The sequence below is a fragment of the Artemia sp. Qi Xiang Cuo genome, chromosome 4, assembly GCF_049724085.1.
Source record: "Artemia sp. Qi Xiang Cuo chromosome 4, ASM4972408v1, whole genome shotgun sequence".
NCBI lineage: Eukaryota > Metazoa > Arthropoda > Branchiopoda > Anostraca > Artemiidae > Artemia > Artemia sp. Qi Xiang Cuo.
Window position 1 is genome coordinate 64,787,988 of NC_142797.1, and position 19,686 is coordinate 64,807,673.

At 34.5% G+C, this 19,686-nt stretch overlaps 1 protein-coding gene across 1 annotated transcript in view; it reads left to right on the top strand.

The window, feature by feature from the left end:
• The window catches only part of Tsf2 (transferrin 2), a 66,343-nt gene that overhangs the window by 5,618 nt on the left and 41,039 nt on the right, over window positions 1-19,686 (top strand). Inside the window, exons 2-3 of the mRNA XM_089088492.1 lie at window positions 219-361; window positions 14,538-14,670. Coding sequence (XP_088944618.1) covers window positions 219-361; window positions 14,538-14,670 — 276 coding nt within the window. The remainder of the gene's footprint in view (window positions 1-218; window positions 362-14,537; window positions 14,671-19,686) is intronic.

The window sequence follows — 19,686 nt, forward strand, 5'->3', positions numbered from 1 at the left end:
GTGACTGTATACTATATCATTTGAATCTTACTGAGGAAAGCATCTTATGAAAGTAAAAAGAAAAGCTCCTCTAGAAATATTTCCTCCTTAGAGACCACGTGTTTGTGCAACCATACTCTGTGCTGTCGTAGCAGGTATGTATTTACATATACTCTATTTTATTGCAGAGAAAAGTGTTTGGAGGCATAAAACCTGAGATATTTTTCTTCTTTTTTCAGCTGCTGCCCAATCAGATATTTTGAAATGGTGCACCATATCAGATACAGAACAATCAAAATGCAATTCAATGTCAGAAGCCTTAAGTCGTTACTTTTTTGAATCTCGAATTCAAAAGGATAGATTTAAAATTAACTGTGTCCAGGTAAAGTTGATTTTTTTTCATCTGAGTAAGCTTGTTATTCAGAAACAAGAAGAAAAGGTATGTTTATATGACTGAGGAATTTGAATTTTACTTCATGCTAAATCTTGATTTAAATTATCTAGATCTTAATCCAAGTGTATTTTTTGGACTAGATCAAAGCAACTATTTAGTACTATTTAGTAGTTTGGTTAGGCCTTTAGTAACTTTAGGACTAAGTAACTATAAATAATCTAGTAGTATGCTGTACTAGGAAGGCTTCTACTGTCACGTTTTCATTAGTCATAGATGTGGCCTCTTTTATCTAAAATTGTGCTATCTCAAATACCTCTTTACCTGATCATTTATAGTAATTATTCTTTGTGAAACTGCTCAGTATCCGTTGTTCTTTCTTATTTGTTTTATTTTTTGTTGTTGTTTTCCTTTTGTATTTTGTTTCGTTGTCTGTCAGTCAATCTGTAAAAACCGTTTTCCAAAAAAAGGAAACTGCTATCAGCTGCCTATGGAGGGGGAAGATGTATAAGGTCGAGAAAGTATCAAAAATAGGGGATGTGTATGGAACATATAAACATTTTTTTGAGGATTTCTTGTGACTCAAGGGGTGTTTACGGCCCGGAAACCTCTGCACTCTGTGTAAGGGCCTGTATAAGATTTCTAGGGGATTTGATTCATTATCTAAAGTCAAATTTAACATTGAAATTTGACTTACTGTTCGATTTGATTTCAATGGTTGATGTTTTTTTTTCATTTAAACCCATTCTATTAATGGTCATTGAATTATTGTGCGTCGAAAAATTGCACATGTGGGGGGGGGGGGAGAGGGCTTGTTTCCTATTGTAATAAACATGGACATATCAGCTGTTTCATCTTGTAAACAATGTGGAAGATTTGTAAAATTCCCATCAAAATGAAGTGATTATTTGCGAGGGCCAATGACCAGAATTATATATATATATATATATATATATATATATATATATATATATATATATATATATATATATATATATATATATATATATATATATATATATATATATATATATATATATATATATATATATATATATATATATATATATATATATATATATATATATATATATATATATATATATATATATATATATATATATATATATATATATATATATATATATATATATATATATATATATATACCCTTATTGAAGGATCTACTGTGTATGTATTTATATATTTGTTTATGAATTTTTCTTGAAAACAGTTCCACATTTTGTTTTTCCACAATGGAACCCTGGGATTTTCTGGTCTAAAAAAAAGATCGAGATAAGCCACGAGTTTGAGAAAATTTGTTGAGAGCCTTAATTTTGGGAAAAAACAATCATACGACTGACTTCATATTCGTATACATTTCAAGAGCATGAGTTAGCATTTTTCAATTTTAGTATTTTTGACGCGTACAAAATTACACAAGATGACAAATGACTCTGAAAAGCTAAAGAAAAGCCATTGAATCAGAAACAACGAAAATTACATTGAATTGCAAAGGAAAACGCAGCACAGCAAAACTTTTGCGTGCCTGAGTCCTTCACAGACTCGCGCACGCCAAACTAACATGGTAGTGCACGCCAAATATCTGGAATGGAACAAAGTTATTTTGCGTCTGTGATGGATATACAGGGAAGAGGAATTTCTCCCCGGAAAACTCCCTCCATGGAAAATTTCTCCAGATAGTCCTCCCCCCTTCATGAAAAATTCCCCCACACGCAAAATTGAGCAGCCATAGAGAAAGTACAAAATAGGTACCTCAAATTGTCATTCAGATGTCAAAAAGAGGTAACAAAATTTTTGTAAGAGGTAACTAAAGGACCACATATAAAAAAGGTTCTAGGATAGGGGCTGATTGGTTTCCAATCCCTTTTGACTTCAAAAATAAAAGACTAGAACTCTCAGTCTCTGATATAATGAGGATCTTCTGAAGTTTCTACGACCACGAGGGGGAGGTTGGGGATGAGGAGGTGTCAGCCCCGTTCTATATGGAATACGTTCTGCTGATTATTGGGGTTCAGTGTTACTTTTTACTTTCATAATGATAGCCTAGACCAAAGTGTTCCCGAATATCAAGTGGGATTGTATATCAATTTTTAATCCCCCCCCCCACCCCTTTCTTGGAACTAATTCTGTATTTATCTAAAGGTTCAATGAGGGTTAGGATGTTTTGGCATCAAAATGCAAAAGCGGTTGTTCTCCCGAAGTATTCGTCTTGTTTTTTCGTTGGCCTTATAAAAAACCCATTCTCGTTATGTTTTTCTTTGGTTTTTTATTCTTTTTTAATTAATGTATTCGTTGCTTGTTTGGAATAAGGAGTTATGTCCATTTTAAATTTGCTCGGTTCTGACTTATAGATTGACTCCATGTCATTTATTTTATCTTTTTTTCCACACTGTTAGCTTTTTTAATTCTTCCGGTTTGAGTTTTTATTTCTTTTTATTTCACGCGCTGTCTGTTTTTGTCTTTTTATCTGGTTTGTTTGTTTCTTTCGCATTTTTACTCGGAAATTTGATACACTGTTTGATTTCATTCTTTTTTTTTGCAATTTTGTTTCTGAAAAACGAATGTTAAATTTCATTAAAAAGACAGAGATCTCGTCCTTCTGTTACCCCTTAGGACATCTGATAGACATTTCGAGGCACTCATTTTGTACTCTCTGACTGTTCAATTTTGTACGTGGAGTACGGTAATTTGGGTGGGGGAAATTTTCCAGCTGGGATTTTTCGGGGGTTGAAACGACTAGCCTCCTCTACGATCCTGTGGTAGCCTGCTAGTCCTGACGAAAAATAAAGGATGGTTTTTCACTGCCACCCATAAAGAAAAGTGATCTTCCCTTTTTTGAAGATGGGAGGGACCGAAAGTTCTGGCTTTGAGTTTTAGATTATAAAAAAGCGATTAGCTTTAGAATTTGCATTCCCTGGCATGTTGGCTCTCATGGAGCAAAAATTGACGTTTCGGTGGCACAAAATGGCAGAAAACGGAATTCTGCTGTGTTTTAATCTCTTTTGTTACTAGTATTGTGCTTTCTGTTCAAATGATCTCTCTTTCAATAATATACGATCACTGGTTCGATGCGATTATCCAGGGGTAAAAGGAGACACAGTGCTACCCGTGGAAAAAAGGTGATTTCCTTGTTGTTCTTGTTTTCAAGTTTATTGTTTTTGTAATATAAAGTCTCCAATAATGCCCTTTTATTTTGATCTACCGGCATTTCTGTGGATTTTAACCTCATTTTTTTATTCCCAGAAAATTGCAATGAATTTTTACGTCTATTCGTATCAATGGCCATATACCAAACAATAAGCCGTGAAGAATGTGCTGCAATCCTATTTTCTAGGGTTGAAGTGAAAGGAAGGTTAAGATGTACCCGAATGTGGTGGGAAGAGGTCATAAAAAGTATTTAAAGGGGATTGGAACTTCGCGGGAGGAGACAAAGATATTAGCTCTGAACAGATTGGGTTGAATAAGGAGTGTGCGCAGCTGTGTTGGTCTCAAGTGGTTTGGTTGTGCAGTGAGTTAGTTGCAATACCTGCTCACCAACTTCAAAGGTTGTCAATCCCTAGGCCCTATGTTGCCAAACCGAGTCTCAATCCATTATTCTACCACAGAGTTATATATACTTACATATGTGTTTATTCCTTCCTGGCTAATAAACACCCTTCACCATAAGAGATTTTGGAAAATGGGTCTCTTATAAATATTAAAAGTCTGGCGTGTTTATTCGCGTAGGCATGGCCTACTGGGAGGTTGTTCTATGATGGTTATGTTTATATTAGTGTTTTTTCTTTTAATTGCTATTTTATGTTTTTTTTTTTAATTGATTCTTTTCGTTGTTTTTGTATGTTGTTTTCTCCTTTTTTGTGGCCATGTCCTTGTGTGGCGTTTTGTGTGAATTATACGTTTACATGCATCTCGGCGCATAAGTGCTGAATGGTAGCAATTTTATCTCGAGATTGGACCGAAGAATTTCCCATGAGAGAAAAGATGAAAAATAGCAATATTAAATTCTAAATTCTCTTATTCTTCTAAAATCTCTCGGTACTTTTGTCTTACAACCACCACACTCAGGTTCTATCGAAAAATGAAGTTTTATTAAGGCTAATGAAATAAAACAAATATGATAAAATAAAATACTTTATCAACAAAATTATGAAAACTACAACAAAGAATTATGGAAGGGAAGCCGCCGAGACCGCATTATATTAAATACGCAACATAACCAAAATACCAACTGAATAATGAATTAAAATATAGCTACAATATAGTTTCCCACCGAGCTGAAGCTAATATTGTCTGGAATAAAGACCATGAAAACCGGTTATTGGTTCGTGTTCGTGAAACAAGATCTTGAGTGTGGTGGCTATAAGACAAAAGTAACTCTCTTTATTCATATTCTACTTCCCATGTTCTTGTAAAACAGTTGGGTGAGTATCAATTTCTTGCATATAACACAATGCAACGAATTATTTTACCTTCAAGATAGTTGCCGTCCAGATTTGCTGTGCATATACCATCTTTCATTTGGCAGTTAATTTGTGCAGTGGTCATAGATTCTAATGACCTTGCTTGGGTCAATTTTTCCACATTAGTATTCTTATCAAGGCAAGTATACTAACCCATTTAAATTTGCAACCTGTTTTGATGTTTTGTAAAGAGTTTTATTTTTATTTTTGAAACAGTTGCAGACCTTTGAATTCAGTGTAAAGTCAAGGCTATTGAAACATTACAATTTACTAATTGACTGAAGAACCTTCACTGTCATTTCGAATGAACTGGTTATTCGCCTTGTCTGCTTCTAGGTTAGCAAGGTGTTTAAAAACATATTTCTGAGGAAGGTTGCCAACTCAGGTAAATGGGGAGAGTAGGTTGAAATTGATTCAAAGAATTCAGGCTAATTATAACAATGCCGTTGGCGGGCTGGGCTAATCAATATAACTAGGCTACGTTAACCAAGTTTAGTCTATTATTCTCAGAAACTTTCAGTGGTTTCCTTTTTTCAAAAGCCGGAACAATTAAATGGACATTTCTACTAACGCTAACAATTCTCTTCTAGCATGTGGTTCGATGTACCCATTTCCTTAAAATAATTCCGAGTTTGAGGCCATCGATTTAATTAGCTGTAAATCCTAATTCTTGATGCATTTCAGATGTCACATTTAAACGGACCAAATCAGTTAAATTTACATTTCTCAGTTTAATCATATTTCTCATCTCAAAAATTAGAACTGTGTCAACTCGCCAATTCTAGAGATTGCTACATACAGTTCTAGCGGGAATTCCCCTATCTCATAGCGCACAAATTGAAGTTCCCCTATTTCACGTTGTACTAATCTTACTTTCAATTTCTTTCTTTGAAGGGCTGGGTTTATTTTGTCAGACGAAGCTAATTTGTAATTTGGCATATTGAACCATCTGAGTTTAGGGAGAGATAGCAGAGAATTGGGTTTTACAACTACTTTGAAATTGTTGAAAGTAGTTGCATCAGTCTTCGTGACACAAACTCCTCACCCTCAAATACAGAGAGAATAAAAGTTACCACAAAAAAAGATTGTGCTTTTTTATAGTATTTCTAGATATGTAAAGTTCATTAATGTAAAGTTATCTACCAAAGGTTACGAGCTTGAGAAAAAAATGCCTGATTTTTGTAAAATGGGAAAAATACCCCGAAATAGTGAGCAATCTTGATGAAAATTACACCATCAAATCCAACATATCAGAGAACTACATAGGTTTCACGCCCCTATGAGTATATATAAGAATTTCGCGTTTTTTAAGAAAAAAAATCGCTTCTGGGAAGCATTTTTTGCGCGTTTATTTGTTTGTTTGTTCGTTTTTTTCCTAGGGATGATTATATCAAACTAATTATCCTATGCCAAAAGGCTCATTCAACCGTACATTAAAAGTTGCAGCGCCCTTTTCAAGTCGCAAACAAGTTTATGCCACATCAAGTTGGTGCATTTGCCACTTTGTGGCACAAATCAAGAATTTTGTCCGAAAGAAAGAGAAAAGGCCATCGAATGAAAATCCTGAGAGAGCCAATCAATTTCAAATTATCGAAAAGTTTCTTTGAGCTTCTCAGTTTCCGAGGCAGTAAGGCTGTGCAGTAGGGCATTCGTTCCTAAGGATGACCTTGGTCAATACAAAATAAACGGTTAACATAAATATCTATTTAAGGCTTCAGTTTACTATGTTGATTCGCTTGGGGCTTGATAAAATTAATAAAAAAAGAAGTTTTTCTGTGGAAAGTAAAGGGCGAAGTTGAAACTTAAAACGAACTAAAATTATTACTTCACAACCTATCTAATAGATATATCAATAAAACTAATGCAAATAAATCAACTGGTGATATTTCCCTATGTCTGTAGGATTACAGAAAACTAGTGCTTTACTGAAGACACTAAACAATATAGGAATTTTGGTACGGTAAAAGTAAACCTTTGAAGGACACTGTTAACAGTATAAAAGTAAAACATTTTTAGATTGTTTCTCTATTTATTTATTTTTCGTTTAATTTGGCATCACTTTTGCACAATGAGTTCAGTTCAATGATCGACTATCGTTTTGGATCTGAAAAGGAGATTTCATGATCATTTTGTAGACAAGTTCGAAGCGAAGGAATCTTATTAGTATTAGGACTACAAACTCGCTGTAGCCCTGTACTAATAGTATTAGGGCTACAGAATTTGTATCACAATCGAAATTTCTCCATTTTATAGAGAGAAATAACTGGACTTCCAGAGTTCATATTACGGTTGATACGTTCTTCATTTCGAGTAATACTAGGTGAGACCAAGATGTTACTTGATAAATCAATCCTTTATTTTATATGCCGTGTAATGACTTTAATCTTATTTTTTTTACGACTAAGTTTTTAAGATAATTCTAATTGTATACTGAAAGTTACTGACGTCACAGCTCCTGTAGGAGTAAAATAAAAAAAACAAAAGTTTTTTAAACTGAAAGTAATGAGCGACATTATAACTTAAAACGCACAGAAATTATTCCATATATGAAAGGGGCTGTCCCCTCCTCAACGCCTCGCTCTTTACGGTAAAGTTTTTTATTGTTTTAAAAAACAAAGTTGCGAGACAGAGTCAAACTTTTGCGTAAAGATCGAGGCGTTGAGGAGAGGACAGCCCCTTTCATATACGGAATAATTTCTTTTCGTTTTAAGTTTTAATTTCCCTCCTTACTTTCAGTTTAAAAACTTGTTTGTTTTTTTTTATTTAATTTCTGATCGTTTTTTAGTTAATGCAGCTTTTATTTTGGCTCACCGTCATTGAATAAGTAAACAAAATTTGTATAAAAATTTTACTTTTCTTTTGCTAAATGGCTGTCTCTAAATTTGGTTCTGACTTAATTTACAAATTAACTTACGTAACGAACTTCTATATTCTTATATTTTTCTTCTGGCAAAAAATACGTTGCAGTTATAGTTGCAGAGTTTTGCAGATATGAGCTTGAAACCTATGTAATAGGGTTTTCTGATACGTTGAATCTGACGGTGGGGTTTTCATTAAAATGTTTCCCCCCTCTTTAAAAAATCAGGTAAATTTTCTAAGACTCGTAGCCTTTGATGAGTAATACTAAACTTAATAAAATTTATATATTTAGAATCAGCATTATAAGCCCATTCTTTTGATACATTTATTGACATAAAAATTCCGTTTTTGAAAGTTTCGATTACTATTGAGCCGTATCGCCTTTTTAACTTTTTTACGTATATGTTATTACGTATATGAGGGGGTTCTCCCCTTAGTCAATACCACCCTTACTTTCACCTCCCCTTACTTTCAGTTGAAAAAACTTGTTTTTTTATATTTAATTTCTGATTTTAAAAAAAATAATCATGGGAAATCCAGCGCCCCCTTCATAGCAATGTCCCTTCCCCCATGAAAACTTCCTTCATGAAAAGATCCTCCCATATAACCCCCGACCCACCCCACCCCCCACTACCAGAAAAAAATCCCCCTGAAAACGTCTGTATACTTTCCAATAACCAATACTATATGTTAATATTGGGTAAAGTTCATAACTTTCAGCCCTCCCCCCCTGGGGGATTCGAGGGATTAAGTCATCCTATAAGACATATTTATAATAGTTCCGACCATGCTGAACAAAATGGCTATCTCGAAATCTTTTTTGGGTAATTTTGGGAAAAAAATGAGCGTGGGATGGTGTCTAGTTGCCCTTAATTTTTTGGGTGACTTAAAAATGGCACTAGAACTTTGTATTTCCATTCGAATGAGCTCTCTCACGATATTCTAGGACCACTGGGTCGATACGATGACCCCTGGGGGAAAAAAACAAAAAAACAAATGAACTCGCATCCGTGATCTTTCTTCTGGCAAAAAATGGAAAATTCCACTGTGTTGTAGATAGGAGCTTGAAACCTCTACAGTAGGGTTCTCTGATACGCTGAATATGATGGTGTGATTTTCATTCAGATTTTATAACTTTTAGGGGTCTTTCCCCCTTTTTTCGAAAATCAGCCAAATTGTCTCAGGCACGTAACTTTTGATAGGTAAGATTAAAGTGGATGAAACTTATATATTTGAAATCAAAATAAAAATCTGATTCTTTTGATGCATCTATTGGTATTAAAATTCCATTTTTTAGAGTTTCGGTTACCATTGAGCCGGGTCGCTCCTTACTTACAGTTCGTTGCCACGAACTGTTGGATGAAGTTGTGAGTTTGTTGTTTTGAGGCTATATATTTACTTTTGACTCCTAAATCAGTATTCTTATTTTTCAGGCTTGGCTTTTGTGTTTTCAGTAAAGCGCTAGTTTTCTGTAATCCTACAAACATAGGGAAATATCAACAGTTGATTGATTTGCATTAGTTTTATTGATATATGTTAGATAGGCTGTGAAGTAATAATTTTTGTTCGTTTTAAGTTTCAGCTTCGCTCTTTACTTTCCTCGGAAAAACTGTTTTTTTTAAAAATTAATCTATGGTCGTGTTTATTAAAATTTAATTTAGAAACAACATTGCTATGACCTTTTTTACTTATACGGAATAAATTCTGTTCGTTTTAAGTTTTAATGTCGGTCCTTAGTTTCAGTTGACAACTTATATTTTAATGTAAATTCTAATCACATCCAATCTAGGGGTGATAAGACATCTCAACCCTTATTAAGGAGCTGAACTAAGAATTGAAGGAAAAAATATTTTATAGTGGAAGAAAAAAAAATCAAAACATACTGTCGTTTCTTTCTGTAAAAAAAAATAATAAAAAAGAAAAAAATAGATCTTTAATTCTTTGTTTAAAAAAAATAAATTTAGTCACGCTTAAGAAATTAGCTCCAGGTGAGTAGCTTCGACACAAAAGATTAACTGAGCGGACAGGTTTGTGTATCGACATACTTGCGGAAAATTTTGCTACACTGAACAGAAATGTGCCGCTAGGCATAGGGATTTATTTGACCTGCCCCTAAATAAAAAGCCACTCTTTTACTCAGAAATGAATGGAAATTTAAAAAAAAAGATCATTTCTTGTCTAGGTACGATAAATAGTATTATAAACTAAGTTAGTTTTCTTTTAAAAAATTTTGGGAAAAATTACCTGATATCTCCTACAGAACTGTTTTCATTTGTCTTTCTTCCTCTTTAGATACACGATCTTATGTATAGAGAGAATATTAAGGTGGAATTGTCAAGTAAATAATTTGAATAAGTAAGTATAACAATAAGTAATCCTTATTTTAATATACAACTTTGAGTGGTTCGAGAACCACATGCCTACACTTCTCCAACCAATAAGTGGCAAGAGGTTGGGGTCAAGGGCGTAATTTGCTATGGTGCAGAGGGGGCAACTTCTCCTCCCAGGCCTCAGTTTTCCTCCAGGCCCCATTTTGCACCCCCCTTGCAGCTGAAATTCAGTTTCTAAAAAAATATTGCCAACACTAAGATATGCCTGCATAATTCAAGCATCCAGTGAAACATGTCAGTTTTCTTTAGTACATCTTTACCTTTTTTATTACTCTATGGCTAGTTTTTCAGTTTTCTTCGTCATTTTCACTTGATTTGGGAAAATTGGCTCCAACTTTGACCCCCCCCCCCACAGGATTTTGACAAAATTACGCCATTCGTTGGGGTATGGAATTAGTGCTCTACTCAGAATGTCGTTGCAAACCATGAACTGGATGACCTCTATTCTCTTTTGAATCAAAATGCTTGACCAAATACCTTCCCTGGACATGCTTTAAAAAATGAGTGTCATTTACAGAAACAGTAAAATTATCTGAAAATGATCGCATGCAAGAGAGAAAACCATGATTGAAAAAAAAAACACCCAAGCAGGAATCGAACGGAAGACGATCTAATTCGAAGTCGAACTCTTTACTAACAGAACCACGCCTCTAATAATCTAATTTGATATATTAGTGTTTGTACTTTAATTGTGTAGCTTGTTAAGGGGTTTGGAGGAGGAACATACAAGGCGTGTTCTTTAGGGTTTTGGACCATAATTATTACGATGATGATATCTTTTTGTACTTCCAAGCTTTTCTACTATGAAATGACATCAAAAGTGTTGTTTTTGGTGCTATATCACACTTACGGATGGTAGAACCGAATGAGCCTTTAAACGCCACTGTAAAAAGTTTCGGTAGTCCACTAGCCCCAGCTTTTCCACTTGAGACATGGTACCAAAAGTGCCGTTTTAGTGCTATTTGGAACTTGCTGATGGTTGAATTTATAGGAAGGACGTAGATATGAGCAATATCTTTTATATGAGCTATTAAAATCTGTCTAGACACCTGCTATACCAATGCGCCCAATAACAATACGCCGATACCGATACGCGTGATATCAATGCGTCCGATACCGATACAGCGTGCAGCCCTTTCCCCAGGGACTATATGAAGGGCCATATCATCACCAAAACCAAAGATATTTGACCTTAAACTAAGTTGAACAAAAAGGATCTCAAAGCTGTGATTGGATGACTTTAGGTGGGGGCTAGTTGCCCTCCCTCCAATCTTTTTGGTTACTTGAAAAGGGCGCTAGCAAATTTAATTTCCGTTCGAATTAGCTATTACACACCTCTATGATGTTTTGGTCACCCCCTAGCCTTGCTAGAAAAAAAAACACACACACACAAAAAAAAACAGGAGACAGATCACTGCTACCCACTGATCACTGCTGCAAATCACTGCTCACTGCTGCAAAAAAGTCACTGCTGCAAAAAAAGACAGATCACTGCTGCAAAAAAGTCATTTTCATTGTTGTTCAAGGAGGGGGCTGTAGTTTCCCATAACTAGGTTTTTGGCCGTGCTGATTTCAATGGTAGACTCTTCGTTTTGATCTGACGCTATTTCTGAGGGGTCTCAGACTTTTTTTTTTTAATCACCGTAAATCATTTTGATCTGACGCCATTTTTGAGGGGTTTCAGACTTTTTTTTTCGAAATCCCCATAAATTTCTTTTCGCAATAAACTTTTACTTTTAAGAAGAATCGAAATAATAGTTACCATTCCTGCGTTTTATCCTGTAAATTCAATAGTTAAAATAAGTATATAATTTGAATAAGTAAGTATAACAATAAGTAATCCTTCTTTTAATATACAACTTTGAGTGGTTCCAGAACCACGTGCCTACACTTCTCCAACCCTTAAGTGGCAAGGGGCGTAATTTTCCATGGGTCAGAGAGGGAAACTGCCCCTCCCAGACCTCATTTGTCCCACATACCCTGGTTTTTCTCCAGATCCCAGTTTCCCCCCCCCCTCAGCTGAAATTTAGTTTCTCCAAAAATGTTGTCAAAAGTAAGAGAAGCCTGCATAATTCAAGCATCCACAGAAACGGGTCAGTTTTCTTTAGTACTTCTTTACCATTTTTATTACTATATGGCTCATTTTTCACTTTTCTCTGTCATTTTCGCTTGATTATGGGAAATGGGCCCCAACTTTGCACCCCCCAGGATTTTGTCAAAATTACGCCATTCGTTGGGTAATAGATTTAGTGATCTACTAAGAATGTCATTGCAAACCATGGACTTGATTACTTCTATTCTCTTTCGAATTAAAATGCTTGATAAAATACCTTCCCAGGAAATGCTTTAAAATGAGTGCATCACATTTACAAAACAGTCAAATATCTGGAAAATAATCATAAAGAAGGGACAAAACCTTGATTGAAAAAAAAAAAAAAAAAAAAAACAAGCAGGAGTCGAACGCAAGCCACTAATATGAAGTCCAACGCGCTACTAACAGAACCACGCCTCTAATAATCAAATTTGATATATTGGTGTTTGTAGGACTTTAATTGTGTAGCTTATTAAGGAGGCTTGGAGGAGGAACACACGGGAGGTGTTCTTGCAAACCTCTAGTTAAGGGTTTTGGACCATAATTATTACAATGGTGCCGTTTTATACTTACAAGCTGTTCTACTTAAGAAGTAGCGCCAGAAGTGTCCCTTAGGTATAACACCAAAAATGGTTGGTGAAATAAGCTAGAGATAGGAAAATTTTGTTAATGCTTTTAAAACCTTGAAAATCTTTTTTATAAATAGTTAGTTCTTTTAATATTTTCTTTTATATAAGCTATTAAAAATCTGTTTACGATGTTCTGGTAGCCTGCTAGCCCACCCCTTGAGAAATGACAAAAAAAGTGCCATTTTTGTGCCATATGTTACTTAAAATGGCGGAATTTATAAAAAGCACGTAGATAGAAAAAATGAGGTAGAGATTGAAGGAAATGGCTTTTGAATGTGCCATTAAGCATCTCTCTACGATGTTCTAGTAAACCGCTAGCCCTGGAAGACAAAAAGAAAAGAAAAAAACGGGAGACATATCGGTGCTACCCATACAAAAAAGTGATTTTCCTTGTTGTTCATGGTTGGGAACTGTAATTTCTCTGTATGAGGTTTTTCGACCATGCTGATTCCAATGGTGTGCTTTTTATTTCGATCCGACACCATTTTTAAGGGGTTTCAGGCTCTTTTTTGATATTACCGTAAATTTGTTTCCGCAATAAAATTTTACTTTTAAGACTAACCGAAACAATAGTTACCATTCCTGAATCAGTGTCAAATGACAATTTTATTTCACTAGCCGTTTTTGTCTAATCGCGTTTTTCAGTTTTTGGTTTCTATGGGCTGTGTTTCGCTCTTCACTAGGTTGCAGCTACTACTGCAACCATGGTATTTGGAGGGTGCAATTTTGTTGGGATGATTCTCATCCTTGAGCCATTGTTACAAGAATATTAAACTTGAGTGTAAAAACGAGGGTTGAAGCAAGGTGTAATAGCCTTCCTTACATTTGGGAAAGCCTTGGATCGAACAGTTCGTAGTAAAACTTTAAGTGAAAAGCGGCCCTCGTTAATGGAAACTGATCTATAACGAAGTTCTGGTTAAAATATATACAACAATAAAATCTATCATTAATGCTGATTCCGAATGTGTAAAATGTATTAGCTTTAAAGTTGCTCATCAAAAGCTATTAATACATAAAAACGTGCATAGTTTTAGAAATAGGGATTAAGTTCCTCAAAGAGGGGTGACCGGCGTTTACCCCCCTAAAAAATAAACCCACTTGGGAAATACCCCCCCCCCCGGAAAATATATCCTGGAAAGTAATCTCCCCTCCCCCCTCCCCGGCTGGTTGGTCTCCAATTACATTTGATTCATAAAAAAAAGTACTAGAACTCTCAATTTTTGATCTAGTGAAGACCCTCCGAAGTTTCTGTGATCATGAGGTGGAGGTTAGGATGAGGAAGGGGCAGTCCCCCTCCTATACAGAATAAATTCTGCTCATTTTTGGGTTTAATTTTACTCTTTACTTTCATAATAACAGAGTAGACCTGAAATGTTCCCAGAAATAATAAGGGAGTAGATATAAATTTCACATTTTGTTGCTTTTTCAAAGTTTGTTTTTGTGTTTTTCAAAGTTTAAGTGCGTTTTTCAGCTTTGTAATTTGCCGAGGATATTTTTCTGAGAAGCGATTGTTTACCCTATTCAAATCAGACTGTGTCGTCAGTTTTGTTGCCTATGGGCTTACATATGCTCTCACTGAAATTATTGCAGCTTTTGCTCCCCCGTCGCTAGTAATGGTGAACTGGTTGCGGGTGAATGTAGGATATATTATTTGTAATAAAATTTCCTTTATAAATATGTGACTTTTAAGTAACTAGTTTCGTCTCGATTTAGGCATTCAGCAAAGCCGAATGTATGCAGTATTTGGATTCCAACGTTGTTGATGTAACGTCAATGGATCCTGGTGACATCTATATTGGTGGTCGGTATCACAGCCTGCTTCCCATTGCCCAAGAAATGTCAAATGGTAAGTATATTAATTCATCGTTATGTAAACAATTTCACTAATATTTCCATTTAATTAAAAAATAAAAATACATTGTGCCAACATCGTTCTTCACTTAAGCAGCGCTATTGCGCTGCCTAATGAAAACATCTTTAAAAAGCGGATGAAGAAACAAAGGAACCTACTCTTTTCGCCATTTTGTTTGTCCCGTGCTTAGTTTCGTTACATAAAGATCTTGGTCGCAATGTCCGGCCACACCTGGCCACAAACGGTCTTTTTGGAACTCCCTATAACAGAATCTTTCTTTAGTTTTTTTTCCTTTTTATTTTTTTGTCATACTTTTTCTACTGTGTTTTATTTACTGAAATAAAGATTTTTTTTCTCGATTTTTTTTCATGTTTTGTTTTTCCATTGTAAAACATTTCTGGGTGTGATTTTGGGACAAATCTTTACCTTTTCATTTTTTTGTCCTGATATAATTTGATAATGTAAATGATTACGATGACCAAATTTTTGTTATACGATAAGGTGCAACATGAAGGACCCCTACGAAATATTAATACAGTAAAATGAAAATAGATTTAAAAGCTTGTAATAACGAAATTTGATGCCCAATGGAGAAGCGCTTTGGAGTGAATTCTATCAAGATTAAGTTTCCGGCAAAAATATTTCCGGCCCATGGTAACTATTAATTTTCTCTGAGAAAAAAATATAGAATGGTAATTATCTAATAGCGAAAATTGATTTATGATATTACAAATGCGTCAAATGGCTGAATGAGGATTCTTTTTTAAAGTGAACAGACTTAATAATGTCAATTACCGCTTGAGAGAGGACCCGGAGACATGTAGAAAGGATTAAAAAAAAATTACGGTCAAAGCATAATTGAAAATAATTTTTAAAGAAAAATAGAAGGTTTGATAGTTCTAAAAGCAATAACGGCAGCATTTAGAGAAATTTCTTCTTTCGGTGGGACTCGAACTCGGGACCTCTAACTGACATCTTCACAGGAATTCTTTTCGGGGGAGGGCCTATAATAAAAATTATTTCATTTAGCAATTTAGTTAAGAAGTACCCACAAAGACTACAAAATTAGATTTTTTATGGGGGGGGGGCTAACCCCTCCACCCTGCAGCCGTCCTTGTTCTCTAATACTTGTACGCTTTATTTATTTTAATCGACTTTTGCATTTCAAAGAACCATCTCACTGGTTTTACAAAAATAACTTGTTTTACACATTCTACCGAGAGAGTCTAATAAGCTAGATGGTTTTATATTAAATTTCAAGCTATTGTTTGTCTTCTACCGGGATAGTGTTCTCAGAAAGATTTAATTCTTTATTATACTTTTATACGGTAAGTAGAACATAATCATTCGGATATAAATAGTCAATTTGGTCAAAGCTCTTATATACTTTTCCTTGGCATTGGGTTCTTACAATATTTTGAGTTTAAAAAATAATTATTGATTTCTACCAAGTTATGAATATCAATTAATAAGTTCTATTAAGAGAAAAAGAGGAATTAATTTGTAAGGAATCTTGTGACTCAAAAAACTTTTTGTTCTTTCTATTGACTTAAAGTTCCAATAAGAAGAACCAATCGGGTGGAGTTTAACTCCACCTGAGTTATTCTTACTGGCTCTAAGATTTAACACATGAAAAAAAAACCCAATCAGGTTTTGAATAGACGGGGCTATTTCGCTCCCCTCACTGACTTAAGATTAAGGAGCAATGTAGTTGGCTTACAAAAATTACTCGAAAACGGAAACCAGTGGAATTAGAGCATGATTTTTAACACCGAAATATAAAGTTCTATCCTTTTCTCTTTGGCTGTGTAAGAACGGCCGACATAGTGTGAAATGGTACCTTTTTGTATTTATTTATTTTTTATTTTTTTTAATATCCGGCTATTCTCTATAATTAGCTGTCTAGGTTGATCTTCTCCTAACAGGGGTGATACCTCAGTATTATTTGGAACGGCATAATCCATAATTTCTCAGTTTAGTCAAAAGATAAGCATATAGTAAGTGTTAGGCATATATGCCATGGGCCTATACCCCTCAAAAAGCTTATGATTTCCCTATATTTATCTGTATTTTTTATTTGCATATATGACAAATTTGTTTTGTTTGTATATTTTTATGCATTTGCAAATTTATTTTAATAACCTACAAGCTTATTAGCTCTTTCAGTTTCTGACAGGAGAACAATTAAGCTAGACCAATCTTAAATGTGGAAACTTACGAAAACTTAGTGGATGATTTATTTTTTTACAAAATTATTCTGTAGAGGTTTTGTTAACTTTAATGATTCGTTAATCATAATATTCATTGCAATGAGTTTTACGAAACATTCTTTATTTTGCAAGCCCGGGTCTTGTGAATTCAGCTTTCTATTCACAAACGGTCTAGCGAAATTGACACACCTGATATTTTGACCAGCAGGAAGCTGCCAGACTCAACCCCACCCCTTTCAACTCACCTTCTTTTAACTCAATCCTGTTCATTTCAAACCTCGTTCAACTCAACGCCCATTTAAATAATCCCCATTGGATTTAATCTTCCGCAGCTAAACCTTATTCAACTTACCCTCGTTAAAATCACTTCATTCCACTCACCTTAATATTACGCTAAATTCAAGATTTTATTCAAGATATGCTCGATAATGAATTATCTATCTAAAACTGATTTGTCAAGGGTATGGAGTCTCTTAAGGGTCCGAAACAACGCTGAAGAACTTTTTGTATTCGACCAATACAAAATACAAAAAGTATATAAATATATATAAGTATATAAGTAATATATAAGTATATATATATAAATATATAATAATTAAATAAAATTTCAAAATAGGGAAAAAATCCTTTTTAATAGACAGTGTATAATAAATTTCACAAAAAATACCAGATATTTTGATCACATATACAGTGACCGTCATCAGTAGTAAAACTAAACTAAAACAATTTAAAACAAAAGTTTATATACTAAATCAAATAAAACTACATATTGTTTAAATCTCTAATTCTTTTCAAAGCAAAGGCGGAAGCTATTCTCTTTGACCTTCTTGGATTCGGTTCATTAGCATTCAATGATATAACATTTGGACAAAGGTCAACTACATTGGGTGAATTGAACTTTACTCTGTCAGATGTTAATAAATTATCATAGATAGAGTCCATATTAACCTGTATCCCGATTCAAAACAATATTCTTAAATAATATTTTCTTTATTTCAAGAGTTTCACGAAAGTTTCGCTTTAAACCACGACCCCTAGAACTCAAAGAGAAATTATCGAATAAAATTAAATGATACTGAGAACAGATAATTTTCATCGGTAAGGCTGTAGTACATTCTTTAGGTATTGAGTATTTCTCAAAAACCACTGAGTTATAGTCCTAGTTTTGTAACAAACTCATTCCCAAACTCTGGTTAGTATTTTCTATACATGACTTTGCGCAAATATATAGGATCTGAAAGATCCCACTTTATTGCCTCAATGATGTTAGATCCTTCCCGGAATTTAGAAAACTACCCAAAGTATTATTACTCTTTAAAGCTATCTTTAGACCATTACTCTGTAAAATTCTTTTAAGTTTTTCACTCAGCCTGGCTACATATGGTAAGGAACAAAAAATATCCTTCTCCCGAGTTGTCTCCAAGACTTGCTTAGAAGTCTCCAGGAAGCTTTTTATTCTTCTTGAAAAAGTCTGGTTAATTAACCACTCTGGATACATGTTGCTTATTAGTACTTTTCTTAGAAAAAACAACTCCTCAACAAATTTTGGAGAGGGGGGACTAAGTTTAAGAGGGTTAAGTTGGGATACAGGACAATTGAGTTTAATGGAATTGAATTAAATGAAGATTGAGTTAAATAGGGTTGAGATTCACCAGGTTTGAGTTGAATTCGGCTGAGTCAAATGAGACATAGTTACAGTGGAACCGATCCGTATATCTTAAGTGCTATCTACGTTTTCCTTTGCACTTTCGAATTCACAAAATCTAGATTGCAGTGTACCAACACTTAAAGACGTTTCTCCACTGTTTGGCTATTCAACAGTGTATAAATGAGGGGTACTATTGATCGACATATACACTCTCTCGACTAAAATCGGTCTTTTGGCAATTTTTTTATTGATGAATATCACTGGAAGTTTGAAGTGCTCCTTATAAAATTTTTTGATCAATTAGAGTGGAAGTTGATAAATTAAAAAGTTCTTTATACAGTTTCTGTGACTAAGACAATTTATGATGACGAGATATTCGTCATCATATGATATGATGGCGAGATATTGCTGCCTGACTTGGAGGCTATTATGTTTATTAAAGACTAGAAAAAAGTGGGAACCGGAGAACTGGATCGAGGCTTTAGATGACAAAGAAGCGATGTGTTTTAGATCTTGCAAATTTTTACCATTTTTTTAATTGAAAATATTTGCTAAAGCACACATTTCGGGTCAATAGTCTGTTCTGCGCTTAATAAAACACTAAGAGCCAAATATAATGTACTACTACTACAGCTAACAACCTATCGCAGTACCAAGGTCCCTGAGGCCAACACAGTTGCGCACGCTCCTTGCTCTGCCCAATGTGTTCGAAACATCTCTCTTCTACTCCCTCTTATATAGTTCCAGTTTCCTTTAAATCCTTTCTTAGTGCTTCTTCTCCCCCATTCTAGGACGCCTTGCTTTTCATGTAGATTGATGGCGGGAATCATGATTTTTCTTTCTCTACAAACATCTCTTTTAACAGAAATCTTCTGACACCAAATCCCATTTGACACCATGTCCTCCCACTCCCTTTGCTTTGTTTCTTAGGCCCAAATTCTTCTTAAAAAGCCGCATAAATGAGGTATACCATTCAAGGATAGGACCTTCATTGAAGGTTTTATATTATCTGAATCAAATACAAATCAAATACCTGATCATAATCTATAAAACTTGGCACTAAAAGGGCACGTGAGGAAACCATTTTGCCACATATTTAAAAAGTATTCTACTTAGTCTAGACTCTGTCAAAGTTATCTCCCCCCCCCCAAG